The sequence below is a fragment of the Chaetodon auriga genome, chromosome 20 (genome assembly GCF_051107435.1).
Source record: "Chaetodon auriga isolate fChaAug3 chromosome 20, fChaAug3.hap1, whole genome shotgun sequence".
Taxonomy (NCBI): Eukaryota; Metazoa; Chordata; class Actinopteri; order Chaetodontiformes; family Chaetodontidae; genus Chaetodon; species Chaetodon auriga.
Genome location: NC_135093.1, coordinates 7,676,632 through 7,703,724, shown reverse-complemented (window position 1 = coordinate 7,703,724; position 27,093 = coordinate 7,676,632). Strand labels below are relative to the sequence as shown.

The 27,093-nt window shown below is 42.1% G+C and overlaps 2 protein-coding genes across 7 annotated transcripts in view; both read right to left on the bottom strand.

Moving 5' to 3' along the window:
* Positions 1–3,367, bottom strand: part of adamts14 (ADAM metallopeptidase with thrombospondin type 1 motif, 14) — a 45,092-nt gene extending 41,725 nt beyond the window's left edge. Inside the window, exons 1-2 of the mRNA XM_076760598.1 lie at positions 2,949–3,367; positions 2,085–2,536 (exon numbers count right to left, since the gene is read on the bottom strand). Of these exons, the coding sequence (XP_076616713.1) occupies positions 2,085–2,536; positions 2,949–3,027 (531 nt within the window). The 5' untranslated portion in view covers positions 3,028–3,367. The remainder of the gene's footprint in view (positions 1–2,084; positions 2,537–2,948) is intronic.
* A 6,491-nt stretch (positions 3,368–9,858) lies between these two features.
* pald1a (phosphatase domain containing paladin 1a) overlaps positions 9,859–27,093 on the bottom strand; it is a 48,576-nt gene continuing 31,341 nt past the window's right edge. For all 6 annotated transcript variants that reach the window (XM_076760326.1, XM_076760324.1, XM_076760327.1 and 3 more), the window contains exons 19-20: positions 21,240–21,395; positions 9,859–12,053 (exon numbers count right to left, since the gene is read on the bottom strand). In XM_076760326.1, the coding sequence (XP_076616441.1) occupies positions 11,904–12,053; positions 21,240–21,395 (306 nt within the window). In that variant the 3' untranslated portion in view covers positions 9,859–11,903. The remainder of the gene's footprint in view (positions 12,054–21,239; positions 21,396–27,093) is intronic.

Genomic DNA, 27,093 nt, shown 5'->3' with positions numbered 1-27,093 from the left:
ACTGAAGGGCACACAACCTTTCAGGAAATGACCTTGTGATCAGAACACAGCATGGCATTGCCCACACATAACACACTGTTGTCACATTAAGAAAGAAGTGGCTTCTCCAGTGTGGTTTCTTGAATACAGAAAGACTCTGAGAACAACAAAATGCGGTGATGATGACAAACAATGCAAGCGTTCAGAGACGGCATTGACATTGTTTGTGCTGATGCAACAGAAAAAGCTCAACTGTCCTCACAAGCATATGAAGAAACAGAGAGAGAGAGAGATGAAACTGTCGAAAAAAAGGAGGTTTTCTCACTCCGAGTGTGACAGTTTACAAACGGACTCATAACTGAGATTTTCTGTCTGTGTCATTTGAAGGGTTTCAAAGCTCCTGGGTCAGAGGGTTATCTTCAACACGACATTCCTGTCAGAGCAATTCAAAGGGCTGACTCAGAGAAGCTAAAGAGTAGCCTCACTTAGGCCAACCTGCCAATTCAAATGTCACATGTGCATTTGAAAATTCACTCTAATTTGCTCGACTGCAAACATCCATTAGTGGCTCAGTTCACATCCCATCGCTCCAGTCTATCACAGTGCGACGCAGAGGCCATGATGACCCCAAATGACTGTGTTGGAGGACAATGATGAATAGATTGGTGGAGGAGGAGACGCTCTGGACAACAAACAGGTCTGAATGTAATAAATCTTTACCTTGCTATGCCTAAAATATCACCAATTAAAGAAAGCCATTACTGAGGATGCTTAAAACAGCTGTTTAAAGTCATTTTTCACCCGAAATTTAAAATCAAACATGGCCCCTGTAAGCTGTAAAATGTTTATAGTTTGCGTCTTCACTTTATATCATCTTAGGTTTAACTAGAATGTTTTCAGAAACTTTTTAAACCCACTCCTGCAGCATAATCTCTAAAGTCCATCCATATGCTCATATGTTCCAAACACTCATATTTTGCCAAAATAAAGTGCCTGTCAGGGTTTCCATTTTGGATGAGATTCCTGGATGGCAAAATACTTGGATTTGTGAAGCTCCAACCAAATTCTGTCCTCACTCTTTTTTACGGACAAAGAAAACCTTCCGATAGCAGGTTCCTGGCGCACCAGATGGCGCTAACTTTAGCATAACATAGCAGAGCATTTAGCAGCTAAAGAGTCACCTTTCTCAGAGGCTGAAGGAGATAAAAAGACTTATGTCTGCCAGGCGGTCAGACACACAATGGCAAAATAATAGCTAATATTGCTCCTCATGTTCACCATATCAGGTAATGTCGATGTTGTGTTGACCACCTGTTGTGCTGCCCCCAAGTGGGGAAAAAAAAATCAATTAATGCAGGTTTAGGTAAAAAAAAATTTAACTTGGCTATTGTCCAGCTACGTGCTATGCATGAGCGACAGTCTGTACTCAGCCATAGTTTGTTTGCCAAAGAAAGAAATATGAAAGCATTCAGATCTGATAATGGATTCATAGTTAATATCCAGACCCTTCTGCTCCTGTCTCTATTCTCATGCACAACCCTTCGAGCTTGGTCAGACCCACTCGATTCTAGCCCAATCACTGGCTGCCTGAAGAACTCCTGACCAATGGAAGAGCAGTATCCCGACACTCAAACTGCCACATGTGCCTGCTAGTGTATAGGGGAGTATTTTGGCAAAAATATGAGGGTTTGGAAGACACTGAGTGAACAGATGGAAAGAATAGAAATTATGATGCAGGAGTTGTTTGAGAAGTCTATGGAAGCTTTAATGCGTTTGTAAGAGAGCGAAAACTGGTCACATAAGGTAACTGAAAATGATAGCCTCTAAGCAAAGGGCCAAATTACAAACTTGGAGCCACGTCTCAAGCAGACACAGGGCTGAATGTTTGACACTCAGAGGAGATTTAAGAAGGGATATTGCTTTATTGTACTGGTCTTATGTAAGGGCATGATGCACGTGCAAGCTTAGGTCAGGGAATATGTTAAGTGGCTTTTTCTGAAGGTGAATAAATACATGACGACCCTCCACATTCTGTTTGACATTTTAACCCCCTGCTACAGCTCTCTTCATCAGACATACATTTCAAGTATCCACTGGTGACTTACCAGTCCGTCACAATTGCTGATAGCCACTGAGGCCTCCGGCATGTCACTCACATCCCCAGTGAAAACACAGTCCCCGTAGATACGTTCCTTGGCTTTTTCCACAAAGTCCTCCTGCCATTCCACAAAAGCCCCCGGGGCCACCAGCCTCCTGTTGGCCCTCAGGCGGAGGTGCAGTTCTTTCCCAAACACGGTGACATTGAAAAACAAGTGCTGAGTCGAGGCGGAGGTGACCGAGGGCATCTCGGGGGCACTGCGGGCCACCCTTCTTCTGCTGCCAACGGTTGAGGAGGCATCAGCAGCACCAGCACCAGCAGCAGCACCAGCAGCAGCACCAGCAGCAGCACCTTTACTTCCACTTCCAGCAGAGACCACGTGAGAAATGTACCGGCCATGGGAGTCTGTGCTGAATGGCACGATAAGACCATATTCACTTAACTTTCCAGAGAGTTTTTCTGATGGGACAGACAGTGTCAAGTGAGAATCACATTCACAGAGCTGTAGGGCAAGTTCTTATGGAAAAAGACTACAGAGCAAAGTATGCCCAATGACTGAAAAGATGTATCATAGAGGACAGAACTAAACTTTATTTCTTATTATATTATATAGCATATAATAAGGCTGCTGAAATTGAATGCTGTCTTTATGAAAGCGGAGCAGGCTATAATGTGGACATAAAAGGAGATCCAGCAGTTCAACAAACTGTCTTGACTTCATCCAGAACAGTAAGGCTGTCACTTATTATGTTGACATGTCCATAACAGTAGACCATCACTTTTTATCATTATTTCACCACAATCACAATTCAGATTGCATTTCTATACACACTGCAATAGCACGCAAAAAGAAAACAAATGGATCACTCACCATGTGTTTCTGCAGCGAAAATATGATCCAAAAATAGATGACTGAGTGAAAAGCACATCAATAAATACATCCAATCCATAGCGAGGGCTATAGTGTGAGAGCTGCCGCTTCAGCGCTGACTTTTCCTTTCTGTTGTAAACTTTGAACAGAGTCCTTCCTCCTGAAAAAAACGCTCAAATGCAGGAGAAAAGTCCTCAGAGTTGAGCTGCAGCGAAGCAGCCGGGCATTTCTGAGCGTTTCCCTCTAGACGCCAAACTGACGGATATTCGCAAGTTGTTTCCAATCTTTTGGCCTGTGCTGAAATGCATAGACCGAGACTGCCCCATCCATTTAGGGCGCTAAGGGGGGGAAATCTGGGGTGCTGATGACGACAACTCCCCGGTAAAAACCGGGACGGTTTCAAGAGGTAGCCCAATTTTTTTTTTTTTTTTTTTTTCCTTCTTCGTCCTTTGCTTCCTCAGATAACTTTCTAAAAAGGCTGGAGCGCAAGTTAACGCACGCCTACGCTGAGAAAAAAAAGTCGGAAGAGTTCAGATAAAGTGTGCAGAGACAGAGTGTCCCGGTGGTGAAACATCTGCCGTCCAGTCGTGCACCATTACGCACCAATGGTTCGGCTGCGGGACTCTCAACTGCTCCACTTGAAGCCACTACCAGCCAACAGTGGGAGCGCCTTCTCCCCACTAGACAACCACATATTTAGCCAAGCGATTTTTTTTTTTTTTTAACTAAAAAAAAAAGCAACTGTTATATCATCATATCCTGCAAAAATGCCCACCTCCACAGCTAATATTCCCTCTTAAAAATCTATTTTGCTCTCTTCAAGAGGGTGAAAAACTCTTCCAGATGCAAGGCAATCACTCATATGTGTTTACATTGGTCCACAAACACATGCCAGTGATAGATATGGCGATAAATTAGGGATGGCAGAGGTCAGAGAGTTCCAGTGCACGCGTCTGAAGAGAAGGGGGACTGAATTTTGGTTTCCAGCAGGCGTGCATTAGACGCATAACGTAAATCACAGACATGCGTACATAACAACAAATAACAGCAATCTACAGTCAAAAGTACAGCAGAAATATAACACACAGATATATATTAAGGGTGTGTTTAGAGAAGATCAAATCAAAGCCAGAGACACTTCTGTCATACTGGATGAAAGTTTAAAGGAGACATTTTATCAATCTTAGTCATTCTGAAAACAATGCTCGCACGCCCTTATGTGCATTGAGACGGATTTTGGTTGTTGTAATTGTTCCCTATGTCACTTTTGTGCCAAAATACACCAAAGTGAATAAGAGGCTTCAGCATCTAAAGGGGGGTAAAGTAAATATCTGCCAGAGTTATAGTCTTTTTGGTACAAACTTTCCTTTTTGTGTTATTTACTGTACTCTCTGCTGCAGGTCGGCAAGGAAAATCTAGCTGTGGAAACATAAGGAAGGAATCTCACACTAAAAGGGTGTAACTTTGACCACCTCTAACACTGAAATTGTGCTTTCTATCTCCTCAGGGCCCGTATTAAGAGGAGAAACATCCAAAAGCTGTGAAAATGTACGTTGATTTAAGATAAAGTTTAAAAAAAAAACGTGAACCTACTTGTAAATGGGCAAATAAAGTGCATTTAAAGGTAAGGTTAAGTGCTGGAATAGCATTCAAAATGAAGCCTATCATTATAAACGTAGATTTAATGCACATTTTCCATGTCTACTGCATTCCAGTATGAACAAAGCACACCATTTATTATCCAATTTAATGACCTCATGCCATTTCAAATCTCAAATTTTCATAATCTGGACTAATCCTGCAGATGTCACTGTGAGCATATGCTCCCTTTTGCAAAAAGGGAACAAATCCAACACCATCGTTAGAGGCTTAGAAGGTGTGAAAACTGTACAGTAGATTTCATCGGTGGAATGACCGCCTGTTAAAACTTTGGATGACTGCTCAAGCAACCGGGATTTTTCTGGCCCCTGCTCGCCCTGCTGGAGTCCAGACTTTTAGTCAGACATGACCACGCAGAGACTGAACCAACAACTCTGGAATCCTTCTCGGAGGAAGAGAAGGGGGTTGGGTTGAAATGAGCTTTGACTTTCAGGTACTTTTTGAGGAAAAAGGTGTCTAGACTGGACATTCTTTTCCCTCCGCCGCTCCTCGAGCGTGTCTGGGCTCTGCCGGTCTGGCCCACCTCCTCCCCCACGCAGGGGATTCTCTCACTCTGTGGCTGATTAGCTCCATTCTCCCAGGATGGTCAATGTAGAGCAGGTGTGGGTTTTATGCAGTCATCCCCCCTGGGTGGCAATGAGAGGACTGGATGGTGATCCGGAGTTGAACATTAATAAGCGATGGAAACTGAACTCACAGCATTAAAAGATGGAAACCATTAACTGCCTTGTAAGAAGTTTTATGCTCTTTTTCCATCCATACTGTTTGGAGTGTTTTGTTTTGTGTGTCGCTTGTGTCTAAAAGCCAGGATGACATTCCACAATATAGCATAGTATTCAATTAGAAGCCTTGTTTTTTCCCTTCTGAAATGAATAGCTCCACTCACAGCCTGTGGTTTAGTCCACACACCAGAACAATTTTCTACTACAGTGCTCGCATTAGAACACTCTGTCCTTCATGTGAGGAAGCCAGTCCTCTTCAGATTATCGAACTATAAACACTTGAAAATATAAACATCTTGTTTCTTTCCTCTCCCAAACTTCACAGAGACGTCTTTCTAAGTCATGCTCCGAATTCCAGCGCAGATAAATTGACTTAAAATCTGAATCGGACAGAAACATTTTAATCTGCTGAGCAGTGGTTCGTCCGGCCTTTGAGGGTGGAGTTGCAAAGATCAGGCTTCTTTCGCTGTGTTTCCAGTGACGGGAGAAGTTACAGTGCAGTGTTGTGGAGCTGCGGATGCCTCAGTGTGTGCTGTAATGTGGTCTAGCCATGCCAGCGTGCTGAGAAAATATGTGACTTTTCATCTCCGAGATGCAGGGAGATGCAAAGCAGCTGCTGGTCTGCCCGGCAGCTTGAGGGAAGAGGAGCGTCTGTGTTTGCCAAGTTACAAACCAGCGACTTGAAGAAGATGTTATTATGGTCCTCTGCCCTGTGTGGATGGAGGGATTTGGGACTGAAAGGTTCAGAATGAGCGCTGAATTATGACCCGGGTCAGACTCGATGAGTTTCACTTGACCTCCCTTAAGAAAATGTGATTAGTCTGTAATGAGTGTGGGAGTCCTCGCTGTGGCTGCAGCAGCGCTCCCGAATCTGTTTTTCTCCCACCAACGAGGTTTATGCTTCATGTTTGTTTCTTCATGTCTCAAAAACTATGCAACAGTTTCCAGTTGAATTTGTGGAAAGCTAAAGGAATAGTCAGACTTTATTGGGAGAGAGTTAGATGAGAGTTTTGTACAAGAAGAATTGCTTGTCGCTGCTTTCTAGGACGACACACGAGTGTTTTCTGATCTGGCGCCACTACTGGCAGGGCTTCATTTCTCTGTGCCTCCAAGAGCTGCGACAAAACACTGCTGAAGAACAAACACATCCTCTGATGTGACAGCTGTATGGTTAAGGTTTGGTTCGGTTAAGTTTAGGGAAAGATCATGGTCGAGTTAAAATAAATGCTTTGTTGAGGTTAGAGGACCTTCATCGTCATGGTTCCAATAATAAACACTTGGTTAAGTTCAAGGAACAATCGTGGTCAAGCTTTAGAGAAACAGAGTTGGCTGCATCCAAACAGCTGTCTGCAGCGTTAAAGTCCAGGGTTGTGTTGACCCATTCATCAGATGCGACCTCATACTCGCACTTTGTCGCCCTATAACGTCACCTTACTTCCTCCTTTACTCTCGTTATAGTTAATACGGTCTTGTCGCTTGAACGTAACCAGATGTCGTTTGGGGGCTCTTGCTGAAACAGTCTCGTTTAGTCGTATCTGATGGACTTCTGTCTGGTCCTGAGTCCCACATGTAACCCGTGTAAAAATACAGTTTGCTTTTTTTTTTAAATCCTGCTTCCACTCTTTGTGCGAAGCTAAGCTAAGCTAAGCTAAGCTAAGCTAAGCATCTTGTGGCTGCAGCTTCATATTAAAAGGACAGACATGAGAGTGACATTGATCTTCTCATCCAGGCATATTTCCCACAGTGTCAAACTATTCCTTTAACTCTTGGATTACGGACCAGGCAATAGGGACCCCAAAAGACCAAGATTATGGTCAAACAGACTTTTAGGCTTTGGAGGGTCCCTGAGTAAAATGACCCAGAAGTATCAAAGTGGCAGCCATGATATGAGCAGTTTGAACTCCCTAAATGCAAAGGAAAGGTGCTTCAGTGCTTCTCTTTGTAGTCCTTCAGTGTAGGAAAAGCCTCTAAGAAAGTAAAGGAGATAATGCCACAACAACTTCAAAGCACAGCTGAGTCCACATTTCAAGGTTTTCAGAGTTGTGTGACGGTTCTTAAGCTGTTGTATGCATAGGCTCATAATCAGATCATAGTCAGCATAACTTAAAGTGGTCTGTCTTTCAAGTTAACGGCAGATGAGATATTAGCTAGATGATGCTATTAAAGCAGTATGGAAGCCTAACGTGTTGTGCACATATTGCATAAATGTAACCTTTATTTTCATAAAATTATACTAATTTGAGAATGTTTTACGCGATGCTTAGACAGCAAACTTCAACACCAACATACTTTATCTCAAAGCAACAGCAACTGCACGTTCAACACGACTGAACTAATGCATGAGAACTGCAAGGAGGTGTGGAGGGAGAGACCACGCCTGGATGTGGGCTGCAGATGTGACCCATGACCACTTCGACCAATTATAGTTCATAATAACGCGGCACAATGAGGAAACAGACATTTCATCTGTCACTGCGTCACTGTAAACAGAGACCCCAGTCTGCGATGGAGCTCATACACTTCACTGATAATCCACAGAGCGTAGAGTAACATTAGGCCTCATATCACGTTGACACTTCTGTCCATATTCTCACGTTCCCTCTCTCTCCCTCATCCACGTGAGCTCTGTCTCTCTCTCTTTGGTTTGTCTGGTTTTAGGGGATGCTGCTACGTGCCCCTTCTTCCTTTTTATTTCAATTCCAGCCCTGGTAATGAATGTTATCTGGGCTGTTATGGCCTGCATGAAACAACATGGTAAGAACACACAGTGCAGAGTGTCTCAGATGTCATTTGTACTGTGTATGTGTAGCCATTCGGAGGCATTTCTACTCATGAGACGCTGTCGTCAGTGGCTCCACTTTCAGAATTTGCTATCTTGTTATGCAGTTAAAGTCGAGTGCAGCTCAAACAACAAGATAACAAGCCTCTTGAAATCAGGGCCTTTAAATAACAAAACCTTAGTCGGTGGGATAAATTTCAATGGATCAAACAGAGGAAAATAAAGAGCAGTTAAAAGCTATCTATCAATTCTCTCCCTCTCTATCAATCAGTATTTTTTATCCTGCCAGCTGAGACTTTTCATTACCTTGCTCAGTGGAGTGTGTAATACCTAGCCTATCAGGGATTGTGCATTATTGCCCATGGTAAATGAAGCCCTAGATGTGTATTTGCCAGTGCACATTTAAGACATCCCTTCAAAGATTTTCACAGTCGTGTTATTTTTGATAAATCCCTGAGAGGACTGAGAGCGCACTTGAGTCTCTGAGGTGTTTGTAATGCTGCCTTTATCCACACAAGAACAATCAAAGAGGACGGCGGCGCACCAGCACCGTGCCTCCTCTCCTGAACAGCTCTCTCATCTGCAGAGGGAAGCTTTTCACATGAAGTTCATTACATCCCCTCTCACTGCTCACCTCTCAAAGCCGCTCTTTGTCCGCCGTAATCTCGGGATCCTTCAGAACCGCTAGCTTGAGTTTCACATTGGGGAGTATCTCAATGAGTCTGGAAAAGATTTCAAAGGCAAGGGGCCGCTATATCATCCAAGCATGGTCTTCATGTCCTGGGCTTATCTTGACCCGGAGTCAAGTTGGCCACATGCTGCAACTGAATAGCCCCTCTCCATATCCGAATGTTGTTTTAACCAATTTGTCTCTGTTGGTGGAGTTAGGAGAAATTTCCAAAACGGACACTATGCTCTATAAAGGCGTGTGTTTGTGTATATTCTGTGTATCCCAGATGGTGCCAGCCGCCTCTCACAAAGAGGGCTAAAGTAGATAAACTGAAATGATGTAGAAAGGAAACAAGAGTAATAAACTATAAAAGGAGCATTTCAATCTGGAGCGCTTGGTTTCCATTTACAATAATCCAGGATAGGCTGCGGTGTGATAAAATCCTAACAACTTCCGTACTCCCACAGATAAGCCTGCTATGCACTTACAAGACGGGAAGTGATCTGGGATATCAGCCTTTCAAAGCAGGCCAGCAAAGCCAAGTGAGCTTCACTGATGTGCCGGCCGGTGGCTTTTAATCCCCACACAGCCCTCCATTCTTGAGAGTGACTATATGTTTTTTTTTTTTTTTTTTTAATTAAGACCTTACCTGTCCACATCAAAAGGCACCTCAGATTAGTCTTTTGATCTGCCTAAGCTCTTTATTACTGTATACGGAATATGTTAAGATTTCAGCCCAACAATGAATCATCTGTTTTGTGTAAATGTATGCTGCTCGACGCTCATAACCTGCTCCGCTCTCCGAGGCTGGCACTGACACAAGACAAAGAGGCCGTCCGGATATGCGAGCGGAGTCTTAGCGGTGCGTATCTAGAGCACAAGATGATGCTGAGATAAGAGGGGGTAAGACAGGAAGCCGAGGAGGGAAGAGACAATTATTTGGCTCTGATGCACAGCGTTGTTTTATTGAAAATCCTCCCATTGCTTTAAAATCTCCTTTTAAATCCAAATCCTTGACACGGATATTTTTCTCCTTAGAAAAGTCAACAATAGAATGATACCAAAAGTAGACACAGGCTATTAAATCTATTTGAATTATTTATTTTAGCCCCCCAAAAAAGACAATAAGTGGCACATAGAGTGAATAAATGATAATACATTGCCTCTATGAGGAGCGTCTATTTAAAAAAAAAAAAAAACCCAAAAACATTAAATTAAGAGCATAGCGAAGACGTTACGGTGTTATCACAACCTGCACAAGTTCTCTCATCAAGTCACATGAAGATGGGTTTGTAATGGATTCTCTCAAACATAAAAAGTTATTTAATCACAATCTTTTTGCTCACTTAGTCTGAATCAATTATCACAGTACAGACACACTGTCAGACATGATTAAAATAGCAATGAAAGGCATCTGACGGAGGGATTTTTTTAATTTTTTTTTCTGGCTCACTCTTTCTGTTTTTAAGGCAGGATTTGTGGTTTTTAATGCACAATTTGAGCTTAAAGTAGTTGTAAAGTAAAATAGGTACAACTAAACACATATTAGCAAATTAAAGATTATCAAAATAATAAAAGAAAAGAAATATTAGGGATTTTAAAGAAATACTGTACAGTAAAAGTTATTCTGGAAATGTAGGCATGCTAAACAATAATTGGCATAAAAACTCTCCTTCCTTTGATGCCACCAACATGAGCTACTGTTGTTAAAAGGTATATTTATCTTCATCAAGTTCTTCTTTAACCCAAGTTAGACCAAGTATTTGAAGGCCTTGCTGTTTTCCAACCATAAATTTTCCAGATGTATAATTTGATAACTGGCAATGTCACCAAAACTGTAACTGTTTACTGGCCAGGGTTAGGAAGTCTGTGAGAGATGAGCTGATTAAAGGGGAACCCAGTTTACAAAACAAGGTCTGTTTACAGGTTTTGGTGAATACTACTGAAAAAAAGTACTACTGGAAAATGTGGGGGAAAAAAGCCTTTCGTGGCTCCAGAGGGAGCTGCATGAAGTGTGATATATTGCCTTCAGTGATGTCACTTGAGTCAGAATCAACTGATTCTGATTCCAAAAGTGGATTTCAAGAGAAGCGGCCTCATCAGACCCCTCTAGGCTGCTTAATATCTCTGCTTAAGGCTAGCAAATCCAGGCTACGTTAGCTTCTACTAGCATAACAACAAACACTGACTCTCCAACCCAAGTGTTGGTGGCTGAGTTGCATTGTGGGTAATCTAGTCACCATGTTTTGATAAGGAAGAAGAATGCGTAGAATATAAAACATGATCCCTCTGGTTCTTCACATCACATGCAATTTTTAAGAAACACTGCTCCAACGTTTTCAGAAAAAAAAAGACATATTTACAGCTTAAAATCAAACTAGCATAAGAAATCCTGACATGCTGTACTGTTAGTACCTGTATCATGACACAAGTAAATAAATGTAAAAAGAAACAGGCACAACAGGTCACTGCTGTTATACTGTAGCAAAAGAAACTCGACAGCATCTCCTCTCAAAAACATCCACTCTGACCAGCTTTAGAAAACATTTAAATAACATCAGCTTTCATATGTACACGGGACATCTCCTCAAAAAGTGAAAGCCTCAAGTCAAACAAACGCACAGCCACTGACGGCGGCTGTGTCGGGTAGAAGAAAGAAAAGTAAAGAAGAAAAAAAAAAAAGTGACATACAACCAGAAGTGATGGTTCTGCCTCTCTCCTCAATGACAACATTCAACTCTTGTTCGAACAGTTTTAAAAGTTTGTCTCAACTTCAAAAGTGAAAACTCATAAGGACAGAAAGTTCTGTCAATTCTTAATTAAAGAAAAGTTACATAAATATTAGTACACCAAAATTCTAGGTTCTACCGTTAATTAAAAAGGCAAAGGCACAAATATCAACTTCTAATATAGGAGCAACATTCTGCTAAGACTCAACACTGAAACACCAACAAAATGTTAACATCGCCAGTGAGTTTGGAAAAAAAAAGGCAGTAACAAACAATAGATGAAGTGAACATATGCATAATACAGGGGTAAATACAGAAGGCATTACAATGTTAACGTAAATGTCTTTTATTCTGAAAAGCACAGTACTGTCCTGGTGCGTTCACAGTGATCCTCTCTCAGATGAACTCCCCTCGGAAAGGAAGTGACTGAATGTGTTGCTGCTGCCAGCGGCAGCGCAGCCTGGCCAGCGGTGTGTCCCTCGGGTTTTCAAACTCCGAGAAGCCCAGCTGGTTGAGGATGTCATAAACTCCGGCTCTGGCAGCCACCTACCACAGAAACACACAAAATTTTAATGAACAGGCAACACAGCCGGCCATACTTTTTTTTTTATTTGTCCGTCATGACCACACAAACGCTGTGACCGCCACTTTTTCAGAGTTAAAGCATGTTATCTGACGGTTTTCCCACATATGCAGCTGTTCCACTGGAACAATAGGTATGCCCTGTGGGTTTGGAAACAACAGGAAGTGGCAGAGGACGCATTCAGATCATTCACTTAAATAAAAATATCAACACCACCATGTTAAAATACTCGTTTACAAGCAAAATCCCTGGAATAAAAAGTTTAAGGAACACTTTACTGGTTTTTTTGGAATGATGTCTTCTTGGGCTTTGGAGGGAGTTCTTAATAAACCCTGATGATGTCACTATGATGTCATCAGGGTCATCTCAGCTCAGGCTTAGAGACATAAAATTGATAACGGTTTGCATTACAAAATGTGGGGTGTGGAGTTTGAAAGACACGGAAAGTCAAATGAAAGACTGTTGAGTTGCATTGTGGGAAACGTAGCATACAGAGTTTTGGGGAAAAGGAGTTAAAAGCAAAATATTTCCAAAGAAGTAATGCTGCTCATTGCACTGCATCCATAAAAATGGCATCCAATGTGCAGCTGCAAGACGGAATACGAGGATGAAATTAAAGTGCATCATCTCACTGCAGGAGGCTCATAATAAGTGCAAATCACAAGTACGTAGACCTGATGACGAGTGTGCTGAAACATGTTCACTCTCTTCAATAATCATGAGCTATTGAAGGGGTGGCAGACCAGCTCGTCCACCAATCACAGGGATGGCGATGGAGGTTTGATCTCAGGCTCTTCCTGTCCACATGTTGAAATGTCCTTGAGCAAGACACTGAACCCCAACTGTTCCAGATGGTCAGCTCATTTCCTTGCATGGCTGCTTGCTGCCATGGCTGTGAGTGAATGAGAAGCAACTTGCGCGATATAAATGTACCATTGAAGTATATCTATAAGACTCCTCTTGTGCAATGATCCACTTTATTTTGGTTTTAAGTGTTGACCAATGAAATGTAGTCACTACAAATTAACTAACATAAAATTGAAAAGCAACGACCTCACTATTGTACTTAAGTCTGCTAATGGGACAACACCATGGGAACGGTATATGTTATTCAGGTTTTCTCAGTCTGAGTCATGACTGAATGAATGAGGAGGGAGAGGAACAGGATGAGATTTCCTTTGAGACAGAGTTCAGTGTTCATGTTAAGCTGCAGGTCAAGCTGACTCATGGTCTGCTGTGGCTGTCAAACACCATAGGACTGATGGGAAGCACCATGGACAACCAGAAACATCTGGCCATAAAGCCAAACAATACAAACAAATACAAATAAAACCAGCAGACAACGACTTCCTGCAAAACCTAAAGATTGAATACCTCACTCAAAGTGCCACAGCTTGCCTAGTTTACTCTGCAGGAGAAGCTTCAAGAAACTGTGCAGGACTGTGATGTTCAGCCACTTCATTTGACAAAACAGAATGAGACTAAAGACGTCGTTATGGGGCGCACAAGCACGCAGGAAAGTTATCTCTTTCAGCTTAAAAGCTCAGCCTGGAATCGATACAGGATACGGTTAAACCACAAGCAAGTTTGTGGGACGTTCAGTGGAGGTAACATGGCCTCAAACGTTTTGCCGTTTTCACCTCTCCCTTTTCTCCTCAGGCAGTCAAAAAGTCTACTGTACAGGAATGTGCAAGAAGAGATGTTTTAACATTGGGATGGGGGGGGGGGCATCATTTGAGGATGCATACTTTTAAACTGTAAAAAACTGAAGAATATGACTGTGGTTATGTTCTCCAGGCTGTGAGGTAATCGTGTACCAAGTGCTGCTTGGGATACTTTTAAAAATGCACCGTCAGGTTGAATGCTGAGGAGGACATAATGGAACAATGAACAGGAATAATAGTATCAAGATATCCCTTTCACTAACAATGATTATAGCTTAGCTGTCCAGCTTTGTGCAGAAATAAACACAAGGCACCGCAGAGCGTGGTCTAGATTACCTACTTGCTGACAATGCAAAATCAAATCTTACAATAGATATCATGTAACGCTAAAACTTTTTCTTTGTTGAGTCGACACTGATACAAACTTAAAAACCTTTCCTCAGTCCCCTGAGCTGTCTCACTATGAACAAATGATCATGCCGCTTCTCTCGGCCCATCTTAATTGAGCTTTTTATAGTGAATACGTGCACGGACGGATCTTTCAGTGCATTCATGTTTGTGCCTGATGTGTTCCTGGATGGCTGCCAGGATGACTGCTGCATGAGCTCTTTCGTGGGAACAAATGAGTGGGTGCAGCGGAACCATTAGTCAGTGGATGGACTCCCAGGAGAAGCTGTGGATTTGAGCTGTTAACCGGGACACTTAACCTGACTCATCTACTCCACAGACCAGCTGTTGAAATGGGCGATGAGTGAAAAATCAGAAACAGTGGAGTTGTGAGAGAGAGGCTCATCAGTTCATGGGGAAATAAAGGGTTTCAAGACTTTCCAAAAGGAGATGTTGGGAGGCTGAGATGGAGAGGATCAAGCATGACTGCATGCAATCTCTACGCCACCAAAAATCTTTTGTGTCTGAAATACTCAGCCCATCTTGACAGTGGCTCTGTTTGCTCCTTCACCAGCTGCAGTCAGATTGGACTCATTAGCAGTTATGGTTGAAAGGATTTTAATGCTGACACAGAGACATGGCAACAAAACCAAAAAAAAAACCCGAGCCATCAAAACCTCCAAAGAAACTTCTCACACCACATCTGCAACAACACCCACTTCTCGTTAATCCTTCTATGTCTTCAGTACACTCCAATAACATACATTCTTCACCACAGAAATAACTGCTAACTAAGAGTCTACAGACATGCTAGCGGCTCTGTGAAGCTGTACTCAAGCACAGCAGTGCTAAATGCTAACAGCAGCATGCTAACATGCTCACAATGACACTGCTGACATGCTGATGTTAACCCGGTCTTACTAAGTTAACCATGTTAGTTTAGCATTTTAACATCTGCTAATTGGTAATGTCTTAAGTTTTGCACGTATTTTGTCATAAACTAAAACTAAACAAACTGAAGTTGGGGGATCACCAGAGTTATTACAGTTGATCTAGACCAAATTTCACAGCCGATTGCGGTCCAAAGTGATGGACTGACCAACTGACCGACCGCAGCTGTTATCCTAGTGCAACGCTGCTAGCGTGGCCAAAAACCAATAAACCAGCTAGCTTTCACTCTACAGTCTGATTTCAGTTTATTTGGTTTAGTCTCAAACAGCATTTCGAGCTGACAGATGTCAGCATTCCTTTTACGTCTGTTTACTGTGACACATTTTTTCATCTGTTGCTCTGATCTGACGCTAATGCCTGAAAACATGTTGCATTGCTCTGACAACCAGCTAATGTTAGCTATCACATCAACAATGTAATGTTTATTGCTAATTTCTTTCATCTTGACTTACTTGAAATGACCATATAATACATCATAATAAAGATAAATAAATAAAATGAAAATCTTGTAGCGACCCTGACAAGTTCTCATGGCTCAGGGTGCTGCTGCGGTGGACATAACAGCTTAAGACAACCCCATGAGACGTGGAAAACAGCTTTCATTACATCTGCACAGTATAAATCAAAGTGAAAAACAAATCTGATCGTTGGGGGTAAATCACTGCATCTTGCCCTCTTTGTTGCATTCTGTTTGTAAAGACGCCTTGGAAGTTGTTAGTATGTGGTGACAAGCTTTCTGGGTGACAGTAAGCAGAGCTGTCAGAGAGAGGTCTTTCATGCTGCATTGAGGAGATCACAAACGCCAATACTCATTAGAGCAAGGCAGCAAGGAGGCGCTGGTCCTTCCCACAGTCGGCTATCTCAAAGGCTACACATACCGGGCCTGTGCAGGGGGACAGGGAGGCCTCTGTGCCACACATCAAAACAGCTGGAGTGACTGATAGGGTACCTCTCCTGCAGGCATCCACGGTATGCACTGTACACAAGTCCTGCCATTGTGTAATGGGCCGTGTTTTGGATTAGCAAACATGGATTTCAATTCCAATAACTCCTCTGATGTTTCTACTCTGATCTCACTATATGGCCACAAGGCAACATGGGCTAATGACGCTAAGGACAATATTTGTCCAATGTGCACACAATGTGGCAGTAATGTGGGATTTACTTCCAAGACTAATACACACACACACACACACACACACACACACACACACACACGTGTATGTATATCTATCTATCTATATATACATACATATATAGCTTTGAATGCGTACTGCTGCCTGCTGCATCGTCTTGTGGCAATTAGCATCTTGATCCTGCAGTGACACAACACAGAACACATGATTCTGTGTTCAAACAATCCGACTGAGCAAAAGAATCAAGACCAAATAGGTCAGAGGCTGCATATCAGCTGGCAAAGTCTGCTGTCCTCCATGACTGGGAACACTGTGCTCCTGCTTTTAGCCACTGAAGAGATCAAATTAGTCCATGCACACACACATGCACACACCCAGTGCAGGATGCAGGACAGACTGTACCACTCAGATCTGGCAGGTTGTGTAACCGCGGCTTCAAATGCACGACCAGGGATGGCGATGACCCCCAATCGCTGCCTCTGGCGTTGCAGTTTGTCATTAATGATCCTGCCACGGTCACTGGTGATAGGCTAATGATTGTGCCTCTGGGTTGGTTGGTTGGGTCAGATTGGTTGGGCTGCTGCCAGTTTCTGCTGCAAGTGGGCCAGTAAACACACCACAATACTGATGGAGGTGGGCGCGAAATGTATCACGCACTGTATGTCGCAAGGCCTTCCTGCACCACATTTGTGCTTATGTATTATTTTTAGCGATTACTCTTTCCTCTGAAATGTTCTTTAAACAGAAAGCTTGTCCTGGAAGGAGTATCTAAAAGTCTGAGTGGTTTTAAATTTTATTTAGCTTGGGAAAGGTGAGGTCATGCCATGTTGCATGCTCTGGAGAATCACTGACTTTCTTGTAGACTGCTGGCAGTGTGCGTGGAAATGATTTGCATGAGATTCACTTCAAATTCATCCACTGAAGGCAAAGGCTGTAAAGGAAACAATGGACCACACAAGCCATGAGGACAGGGTGAACAGCTCAATGTGCATCAAGCACATGGAACAAAATGATATTTGGATGGCTGATGAATGGCTGACATCTTTATTCTTTCTGTGCGTGTCTCATGGACTCAAACAACAGATCAAAACGAGAATAAAGATCTCTCAAAGATGGCATCTAATCCAAAACCGGATGGTTGCCAAGGAAACTGGCTCACCCCACAGAGTCTGACTGGGTGAAATCAATTTCTACCTTATGCAGGTACAGTGTATTGAGGGAAAATTTCCCCCTAAGAAGTAATTTACTTCAATGACATGTTTGGCACAAGCTTTTGTGCTTAACAACTCTGTGCTGTGCGCTGCACTTTGCAGAGATGTCCTGTCACTCAAACAGTGTCGAGCGCTACGGCAGGTTATTGAAGTTTATTTTCTATTCAATCCAGACAGACCGCTGCTTCTGCGGCTCAAAACAAGCATAAATACAAAGAACAAGACAGAAAACGTGCACAAGAGGATAATATAACTTTCCCTTTTGCCTTTTCCTCCCAATGACCTTAAGATAACCTGAAGTAAACTCAACAGCTGCTTTGGAAGTGTCACATTAAAAGTCTTGCAACTTTGCTTTTACAAGTACATGTTTAATCTGAGAAAACAGTGGAATTGGTGTGAAAACATTACTGCTATTAAAAAAAGAGTAGCAGGGTGGAGAGTGCAACATGACTGCCGTAATGAAAGAATTAGTGCTGTGGAAATGGACATTATATTAAATCACTGTGAAACATTCAACAGGTATTTTCATCCCACCAATTTCCATTTCTGTATTAGTCTGTGCTGGCCATGCACATGCTATTATCTAAATACCAGCACCTATATGATAATTTACCATAGGTTAGCATCTCATACTAACTGCACAATTTTGTTTGACATTTCAGAAAGGATGCACAGTGCTTTGATGCTGCTGTAGTCTAATGCACTAGCAAAAGCTGTCAGCCTTGAAATAGCATGACTATCTCTTGAGTTCAGGCTGTTCCACTGAGGAAAATGACTTATTTGATATATTGTGGTGCCATCTGAATGATGTTCTCTGTGCAGTTCATGGATTGCCGACCAGGTTACCTGTTTCCCTGCACACCTTCCTGGCAGCCAGGGAGGTGGGAGCAGGCTGCAGCACCACATCTAAAGGACATGCTGGCTTGTTTTTGCCATCCACCTCAGACATAGCCCCAGGTGCTCCAGTAGATGCAGGAGAGTTGCCAAAAAATTTGAAGTCGAAATTCCCAACTTGGGAGTGCATATTTAGCAGATTGATCATTATGATTATTATTCATTCTAAGAGGCCAATGAAACATAATTGCCTTTAATGATATATTTGCATTTGTAAACATGGCTATTACAGTAGTTTAGGCTCAGAAATGCATGGCATAATTTGTTATATAATAACTACAGCACCTTAAGACACTGTATTGCACCATTATTTACCAAAATAAAACACTATCAGGTGAGAAAAGACCAGATGAACACTGAATGGTCACAGTGAACAGCTTCAAGGATGCTATTTTGAAGTGCGGATGCACAAACTGTACAAAAAGAGGAACTTTGTGATTATCAAGGACGAAGCTTAGAGGTGAGGAGTTATTCGAGCAGTAACAGTTGTACACCACAATGAGCTAGAAGTGGCTGACTCACCATCATCATGATCTGAAGTGATCTAAGAACAATTAAGCACTTTCAGTACATCTCAACTATGATTACTGTCAAGTGACTTTTGTGGTTGACTGATGGCTTGAATGCTTCACCTCTTTCACTGTGTTTGCATCGCTTGTCCTGAAGACAGGGTATAGTTTGCATACCGTTGGTATTCACATCTGTAAACAGTAAACCTACAAAGAATTATCACCTAAATCTGCAGCTCCCCTCAGCTTTCTGGATATCTGTAATGAGCTTCAGCTCACTGCTTATCTGTCGGTTCTCGCTCACCGCTCTCATAGCATCATTTCCGGGCAGCAGCAGGCAGCTGTTTTCAGTGAAAAAGCTGTAAAAACTTACTGTACATTCCCTGCGCAGCATCAAACAGACAGACACAGTTAGCGGCTAGCTGGTGAACACAGCGGAGCATTTAGCTGCGAAGGAGTCAGATATTTCTCTCAGGAGGTGGTAGAGACCAAAAACAGAGATAATAGAGAGTGAATATTGGACATTCATTTGCCACAACTCCAAATGAATCATTGTGTTGCTCCATAACTGCTGAATTGGTAATAAGTTTGTCATATCAACTAAAGGTTGGCTAATACAACTTGTTTCTGCTGCCCCAAAGTGGATAAAAAAATCTGTTATTGCAGGTTTAAACAGAGGAGGAAAGAGCTGAAGGTTTTATAGGCTAAAGATCTGCTTGATGGGTTTCATAATTTGCACTACGTGACTTTTTCAAACTTGCTATAAAACCACACAGAACATAATTTCAGAAGGACAGAAGAAAGACATGATAGAATACAGAAACATCCAATAATGACAAGTGTTTTCTGTTGCCTGCTTTACAGCCGAGCGTTCCTGCTCCCTGTGGGCACTCCTGTATTTTCTCATGGCATAACTGGGCCATTAGAGTCACTCTGATGCACCACATATATTTGCTATTCATAACAGGAAGAATATGCCCCGATTGACCGCGTATATTTCTGTGACAATTGTTTTGACAGCTATTGTTCCAGTCTATTTTGGAATTCCGCGTTTTTTCTCTGAGTTTATTCCACCTCAATAAGGACGAAGAAGGAAGAGATTTTCATTCAGTGATTTTCAAACATTCCAGGCTCTTGGCCGTGTTTCTCCAGGACGTCGACCGGAAAATAAGAATAGAAAATGGCTGCGAAGTTGCAGGCCGATGTCTCAGTCATGGCCTGGGCTTGTCTGTTTGCTTTTATTGTACGTTTTTAAATGCTCCATTCTGACACGTTTGAGAGTACAAACTTAAATAAATCATCATTCAGCCTGAAGAAAAACATAAGTAAGAGGCTGCTGTTGCTTGCTCCGTGATGGAAGTATGCTAGTTCTATGAAAAAAAAAAAAAAAAAAGTGATTTAAGAGCTTATGCTGAGCCTTAGTGCTAAAGCTGGGATAACACCTTTTAATTAAAACCAAATGCATTGAAATGTAAATGAAACCATATAATGCTGATTTATCATTTGGTTACATTTCAAATTCAGTCTATGTGCTGCGGCTTTAAGTGATCAAACTGAATGTGTTTTGTCAACCTGCCAAAGTGCTTATTTTTTACCACCATGTGAGTTTAACATATTGCAACATACATTTTAATTGCTGTGCATGTGTGTCTCTGTTTGTGTGTGTGTCGGGTACCACTGACAGACTACTCATTTGTTTGGAATGCACATAAATTCTCGACTTTACTGTAGGGGCACAGCTGGCCAAACGCTTAATGTACCAACAAAAACACAGAGCCGAGACGTTATGAAGTTCAGTGTGTGAGGAACCAGAACCAGCTTGTAAATTCCTGGAAGAAAATCCAAATGAAACTCCAGTAACCAGTTCACAATGTGCACAAACTGAGAGTAAAAAAAAATGAAAACAACTGCCCCTCACCTTTGTTCTTTCACCAAGACACATGGCCTTTCGGGTAATTTAAGATTTGTTCTACTGCCACAATTTTAATGAAACTGCAATATCCAGCAAATCTTACAAGTGTAGAGCAGCAAATGACAAAGGTCTTTTCACCCTCCTCTAGGGCCCGAAGGCAACACTTGACTTATTGAATGCAGCACAAATCCTGCTTACAGGCGGCTTTTCTGATATTTTTTGAAGGGTAATTCAAGGAGGGACTCAATGCCAGCAGCATTAACATGACATTTCCACCTCACAGAGTTCTAATTTTGACACAAACCAAGTTCATTTAGAAGACGCGTTATTATTTTTAACCCTGCTTAGTTATCAATCCAAGTTTGTCTGTGTTTTACTTGCATCAGTGTCACAAAAAGGAATTCCAATGCATACATGTAAAACACAAACGCATATAAATATCAAAGTGAGACACAACAGGGCAGAAGCAGTAGAAGATCCTGTACCTGTTCCATCCACAGAGTGAAGGAGCGCTGCCAGGAGTTCTTCTTCTCTAGATGCAGGTATGTGTTGAAGAGGATGAGGTAAATGTAGCGCTCCAGGTACTGCAGGCTCCTCAGCAGCAGCTGCTGACACTCCTTCTCCATCTTACCACTTTTGATCTAAGAAAAGAGGCAAACAAAGCTGTGTTGGTATATCAAGTGAGTTTCACATCCAATCTGTGTTGAGTATCAAGACAATTCGATGAAGATAACAAAGGAGACACAAATTGTTAACACTATCTGCATAAGCAGATGTGCACCACCTGCACATAATAATGTCAATACAAACATGTATCGACTAAATGAATGTCCAGAAGGAATCAAAAAACTGAACAGAGCTCAAAGAAATAAAATTTGTAACCTTGCATAAATACATAAAAAAAACACCAAAGGGAGTGAGAAATAAAATTCAATAAAAGCCAAATTCAGAGAGAAATTAATACCTACAACATTTACACACTGGGATTTTTTTCTTATTATCTTTATGTTAATCATACAGTAAGAGTGATAGACGATACGTGTGGTGAACTAGATTACCAATGAGATTGGGCAAGTTTTCATCTTATATAACATCCTCATTCCTGCACTGTGTTTCTCCTATACCCCCCCCCAAACCCTCAACCCTGCCTGCATGGACATTATTTCCGCTTAGCACCAACAAAATATTGTTTATCTTAGTTTCCCTCAGGCCACCAGCTCCACCAGCAGAGGGGCTGTGTCCTCGACAGTGGCAAACACATGTTGTGTGTCACGCATCGACAGCTTTGACTAATCCATTACAATGTACAAAAAAAAAAAAAAAAAAAAAAAAAAAAAACCAGCAACCAATTCACAATGTCACTCTCTTTCCTCCAATCACGTTAGAAAAATGTCACAAAGACGTCGTGAGGTAGGCTGAGATGCGCTTATTTAAGTTAAATCTCAAATTGTTGACTGCCATTAAACTAAAGGAATAAGAGAATTTGGAGAGCTTTGAATTTTCTGTTTTCCTCTTTGTTTTTATCATCATCAGGTGGTTTTAATTCTTTTGTATCTTTTTTACAAACATTTTCTATCCCTGCTTTATGTTCATTCTACGTCTTTTCTTACGTGGAGCACTTGGTGCATGTGAGTTCTTTGCACTTTGAGGTTCAATTCTTGTTTGAAAGGCACTATACAAACAAAGCTATTTATTCTTGTTGTTAAGTTGGCATCATTGCTCTTATTTACCTTGACTCTCTGCCGTTTCTTGCCAGGCAGATTTTATACACTCTTCAAACTTATTTGCCAGAAACAGCAGTTCCCAGTTAAACATGTGGGTTAAGGACAGCCAGATGAACTGCACCATACAGTCAATGTGCAAAAGAGCCAAAACAACGAGATGAAAGAGGCTAAAAGCTAGTCATTTGATTCAGTGTTAACATAAAAAAAAATGCTAAATGTAGGTTTAAATGTGGCCGTATACCTTGTATGAACCCAGCCAAGTTTAATAAAATATAAACTTTGACTGTAACTCTTGTTGAAATCACATGTTATGATGAATTACATCTATCCTGCTCATTCATGTCTATACTTACCTTGTATCAGATAGCAGAGCCACCCGCTAGCTCAACCTTAACAGACCTTCCAATACCTTGTGATTTAAACAACGTGGGTGATCACAGTCATCTGACTAGCAAGGCAAAGTACTTGTGTCTAGACAACTTCAAGCTGTGTGTGATATGGCTGATATACTCTAAGAAAAACATAACAATGAGAAACGTGCTCCAAAGGCAGACCATCAGACCATTCTTTCGTCTCCTCTCCACTGTTATCTTTGAAGAAACACACCGGCAGATAGTAGTTTTGACATTTTGAAGGAGCTCAGCTGGTAAGCCACCGACCAAAATTGTCACCCAATGTACAGCGTCACCATGGTACACCCTAGTATTCACAACAGTTGTTTACTTTTTGTGTGTCCAAACACCCTTAAACTCCACTGTTTTTTCAATCAACACTATAGTTACATGGTTATTCTTATGATAATTACTAAATGATTTGAATTTTCATGGCAAACCCTATTGTCAGAAACACTAAAACAGTGCAATTATCCAAAGTATGAGATGCTCCTGTAATTCCCTCGACTGTTATTCGGGAGGCAAGATAATAGTGCTCTCACAGGACTAAAGTCACCGTCTACAGAGGGGCGAGAGGAAAAAATGTGACAAGTGTTTTTTAGGTAACCTAGCAAAGCAGAACTTAGCAACGAAGCAGCTCTGTAACAGCACTATTACATGCCATATGTCACACGGTAAGGTTGCCACTTCTCACACAGTAAGGTTGGTAATTGAGTTCTTCAATTATAGGCTGTGAGCAGCTCTGAGGTGCATGCAGACAGGCTTTCATCAGTGTGGCGAGTCGGTGTCAAGATGTTTTCCTTTTTTCCTTCTGCTTTTTTCTTCTTCTGATTGCTTAAAGCCCTGCACTTCCAGGCAAGTGAAAAAGGTCTGCCATCCAGCTGTGCTCGATTGGAAAGCATGTCAGTTGGGGTTAACAGAAAATAACAAGTGGGAACGAGGTGTAGTCCAGCTCAATGGACTGTCAACAGTTCTTCAGACACTTGACATTAATGAGAATTTGACTGCTTGTGGTACTGCTTTTGAAAGTATGGTCAGCACACATGTCCTCACAAGAGCTGATATAACAGTCACAGTGAGTTTATCCACCATAGCTGCCGCCTCAAAAACAGTCAAGTCCGTGCAGTCGAAGTGCGCCTTTTTGATGGATAAAACAGAGTTAGAAGGTTATCTGCTCACAGTTAGCAGCATATCGGGAAAGTATGTTGGAGAACTGTGGGGGTTGCACAGAGAAGAATGAAAGTTTACCAAGTAGGTGGGCTAGCACTCAGGGTAATTTGAAATGTGCACAGTGCACCATAATACGATCATTCCAGAGCTGAATGACGCAACAGAGGGAGGGGGGAGCGAGTGGGGTTTCCTGTCCATTCCCAAACAGCCGGGGTTGGATCCCAGTTTTCCAAGCATCTGCAGCAGAGCGGAGGAGAAACTACACCTAGGAAAACAATGGATGTGCTGTCTGTTGTCTATCAACTCTCTCAGAACACAGAGGAAGAGAGAAAGCACACACACACATGTCGCTTCCTCCAATCTTTCTCAGTTAACACTGACCACAGCGGCAGAGCAGGTGAACGCTGGTGAACCCGATCACCCTGTGCGCCCTGCTACCCCAGGGGGCTTTCAGCATTTCATCTCCCAGCCTGAAAATCCACAGTGCCAAAGCCTGGCAACTATCTGTGCACAAGCCACGGCCAAATACCGACCTCATAACACACACAGCAACACACACGGGCTCAGATCAGTTTACAAAGATTACATAATTCACACCTCTACAATCTACACAACTCCAATTCTGTGGCTGCCATCTGTCTTGTCTGCATTGACTGAGCCATATGTGTGGTTGAGAGGCCTCTCGTGCACTCTCAGAAATTCCTTCAGAAAACAATGTTGGGGAAGATGTGGTGAAGAGAGAGAGCAAATTTCTTCCATTCCATGTAAAAGAGACAGCCTTGAACGCTTTGGATTCGCAAGGATTACATTTTTGACGTTCTGGGACAATGAACTGCACTAATAATCACATCCACTTCTCAGCGTTTTGTCTGAGAAGCTAAAAAAAAGGTCAATGAAACAATGTGTTACTTTCTATACTGAGATGAAAATTCCTTCTAGTTCTACAGGTGGAGCAATTTCATAATCTTTTGAAGATAAAGAAGAAAAGGCTGCACTGAGTTGGCGAAACAGAGGAGAGGGGAAAAAAAAAAGTGGGAACTGCAGCTTTGTCCTTTCAGAACAAAGGGAAGCGACTGGTCAGTCATCAAAGGTGGAAACCATAATTTAGCCGGCTGCTGAGGTGTGATGATGAACGTCCTCAGCTCCGCTCGGTCCTGAGCGGATTGGGAGGCCGGCCAAGCGCAGACCACATACCATTGTTGAGAGAGTCCAGGAATGCTGGTTGGCTGAGCAGAGCTCTGAGCGAGGACAATTTGAAAATGAGTGGTTAAGAAAAAGTGGAGGCAGAGTTACCACTAATGAGAGCAGTGACAGCTTTCTGTTAAATGTGTGACTGGAAAAACCTCATGTACCGCTCCTCAATACAAGTACTACAGATTATAAATGCTTTGATGATTTTGGTGAAGTTTTGTTTTTTATTGTGGACATACAACATGTCCGAGACGTGCACTCCCTTCTCAATTTATCTTGTTTTTCTTTGGTTTGTGAGAGAAAGAGGGAGAGGGAAAAAAGACGGTGGGAGATAAATAGAGATGGTTTTCCTGTTGCTGATACAGTCAGGAAATACAGACATTATGCTAGACAGCATTGGTTTGTAGAGTCAGTAAACTGAGTCAAGTCAGCCACAAAGCATGTATTACCACATCTAAATGAGCTGAAAACCTGTATTCAATATGCTGTAAGACAAAAGATTTAGGCAAAATGACTCAAAACAACACTGGATATGTGGCTGCTGAGGAGGAGACACTTTCTTTCTTTCTTCCAGCGGATGCAAAAGTTAATGCAGTATTTTCAGATAATACGACTTAGAAAGTGGCAAACTGTTTGAGCTTTCAATCTGATTCAGCAACTGGGACTCTTGAATTTCATAAGCGGATTTAGCGGTTCATGAAAAAAAGTATTTTTTTTTGGTCACGTCAATATTGACTTAATCGAGCTGCATATCGAGCTGATTTTAACCGTGTTGGATTGAAGCACATTCTTTACCCTTGTCCGAAAATAAAAGTGCTTCAGGCAATCAAAACTTAGTTATGCAACGATTTCTTTCCATGAAATTAAACTGATCTTACAGAAAGAGAGACGCGCTTTGCGGCAACCGCATAAATGCATTCGATATCTGTTTGTGAGTGATTTAAAACTGCCCCAGGCTGCTGTTTCAGTCTCTGCCTTTTAATTCAAGCACGTAAGACCAGACTCAGACAAAAGTTCACAATAATCCCCGGATAAGCGTCACAGCCTGCAGCCTGCAGGTGTAGGTGTATTAAAGATAAACACCACCAACTTATGAGCGGTACTGCCTGACCCGTGCCCATGTCTTGTGTGAACAGGGATGCTGCACGTCATAAGGTTTGGTATAAAAGGGTTCCACATGTTCAGCAGTCCAACATGTGGTCCTTCATGTAAAAGGGTCGACAGGTCAGTCTGAAAATCTCATCTTGTCAAAACTGCACACACTCAAAGACCAGGGAACAATGGCGAGTGCTCAGCATTGGTAGAACAGGCTTATTTACGGTCTACAATCACAGCGATAATGTGAACCCCCACCCCTCTCCATCCACACACATACTGACAGGGATGCTAGTCAATCATTGGCAAGCTGGTGCTATTGATTTGTCACCAGTGTTTGACAGCACTAGCAATTTCTGTCCATCTCCAACAGTGAATCTTTCAAGAGTGTTTTCCATGTGTGTGACAAGCATCGACAGCACTGAACTCTCTCAAAGAGGCCAGCTTGTCATTTCACCTCTTCCCTCTTGCACTAAAAAGGCAGTGAAAAAAAACATCAGACAGTTTGACTAGGAAAGAAATTTTTGGGTCTATCACGTAATTTTTTTCTGATATTTCTCTTGAATGGCTAAATCAGCTGGTATATCGTGCAGTTCGCTGTTACCACCCTGAAAACACCAAACCCAGACAGCCATCATCTTCTGTAGGACTGTTACTGGGACGGTCTATTGCCCCTGAGCCTCAGTCCCTAGGACAAGGCTTGAAGACCAGAGGGTGATTAGTTCAAGTTCAGCATGGACCAGTTGATACCTTACATGAACTGCTAG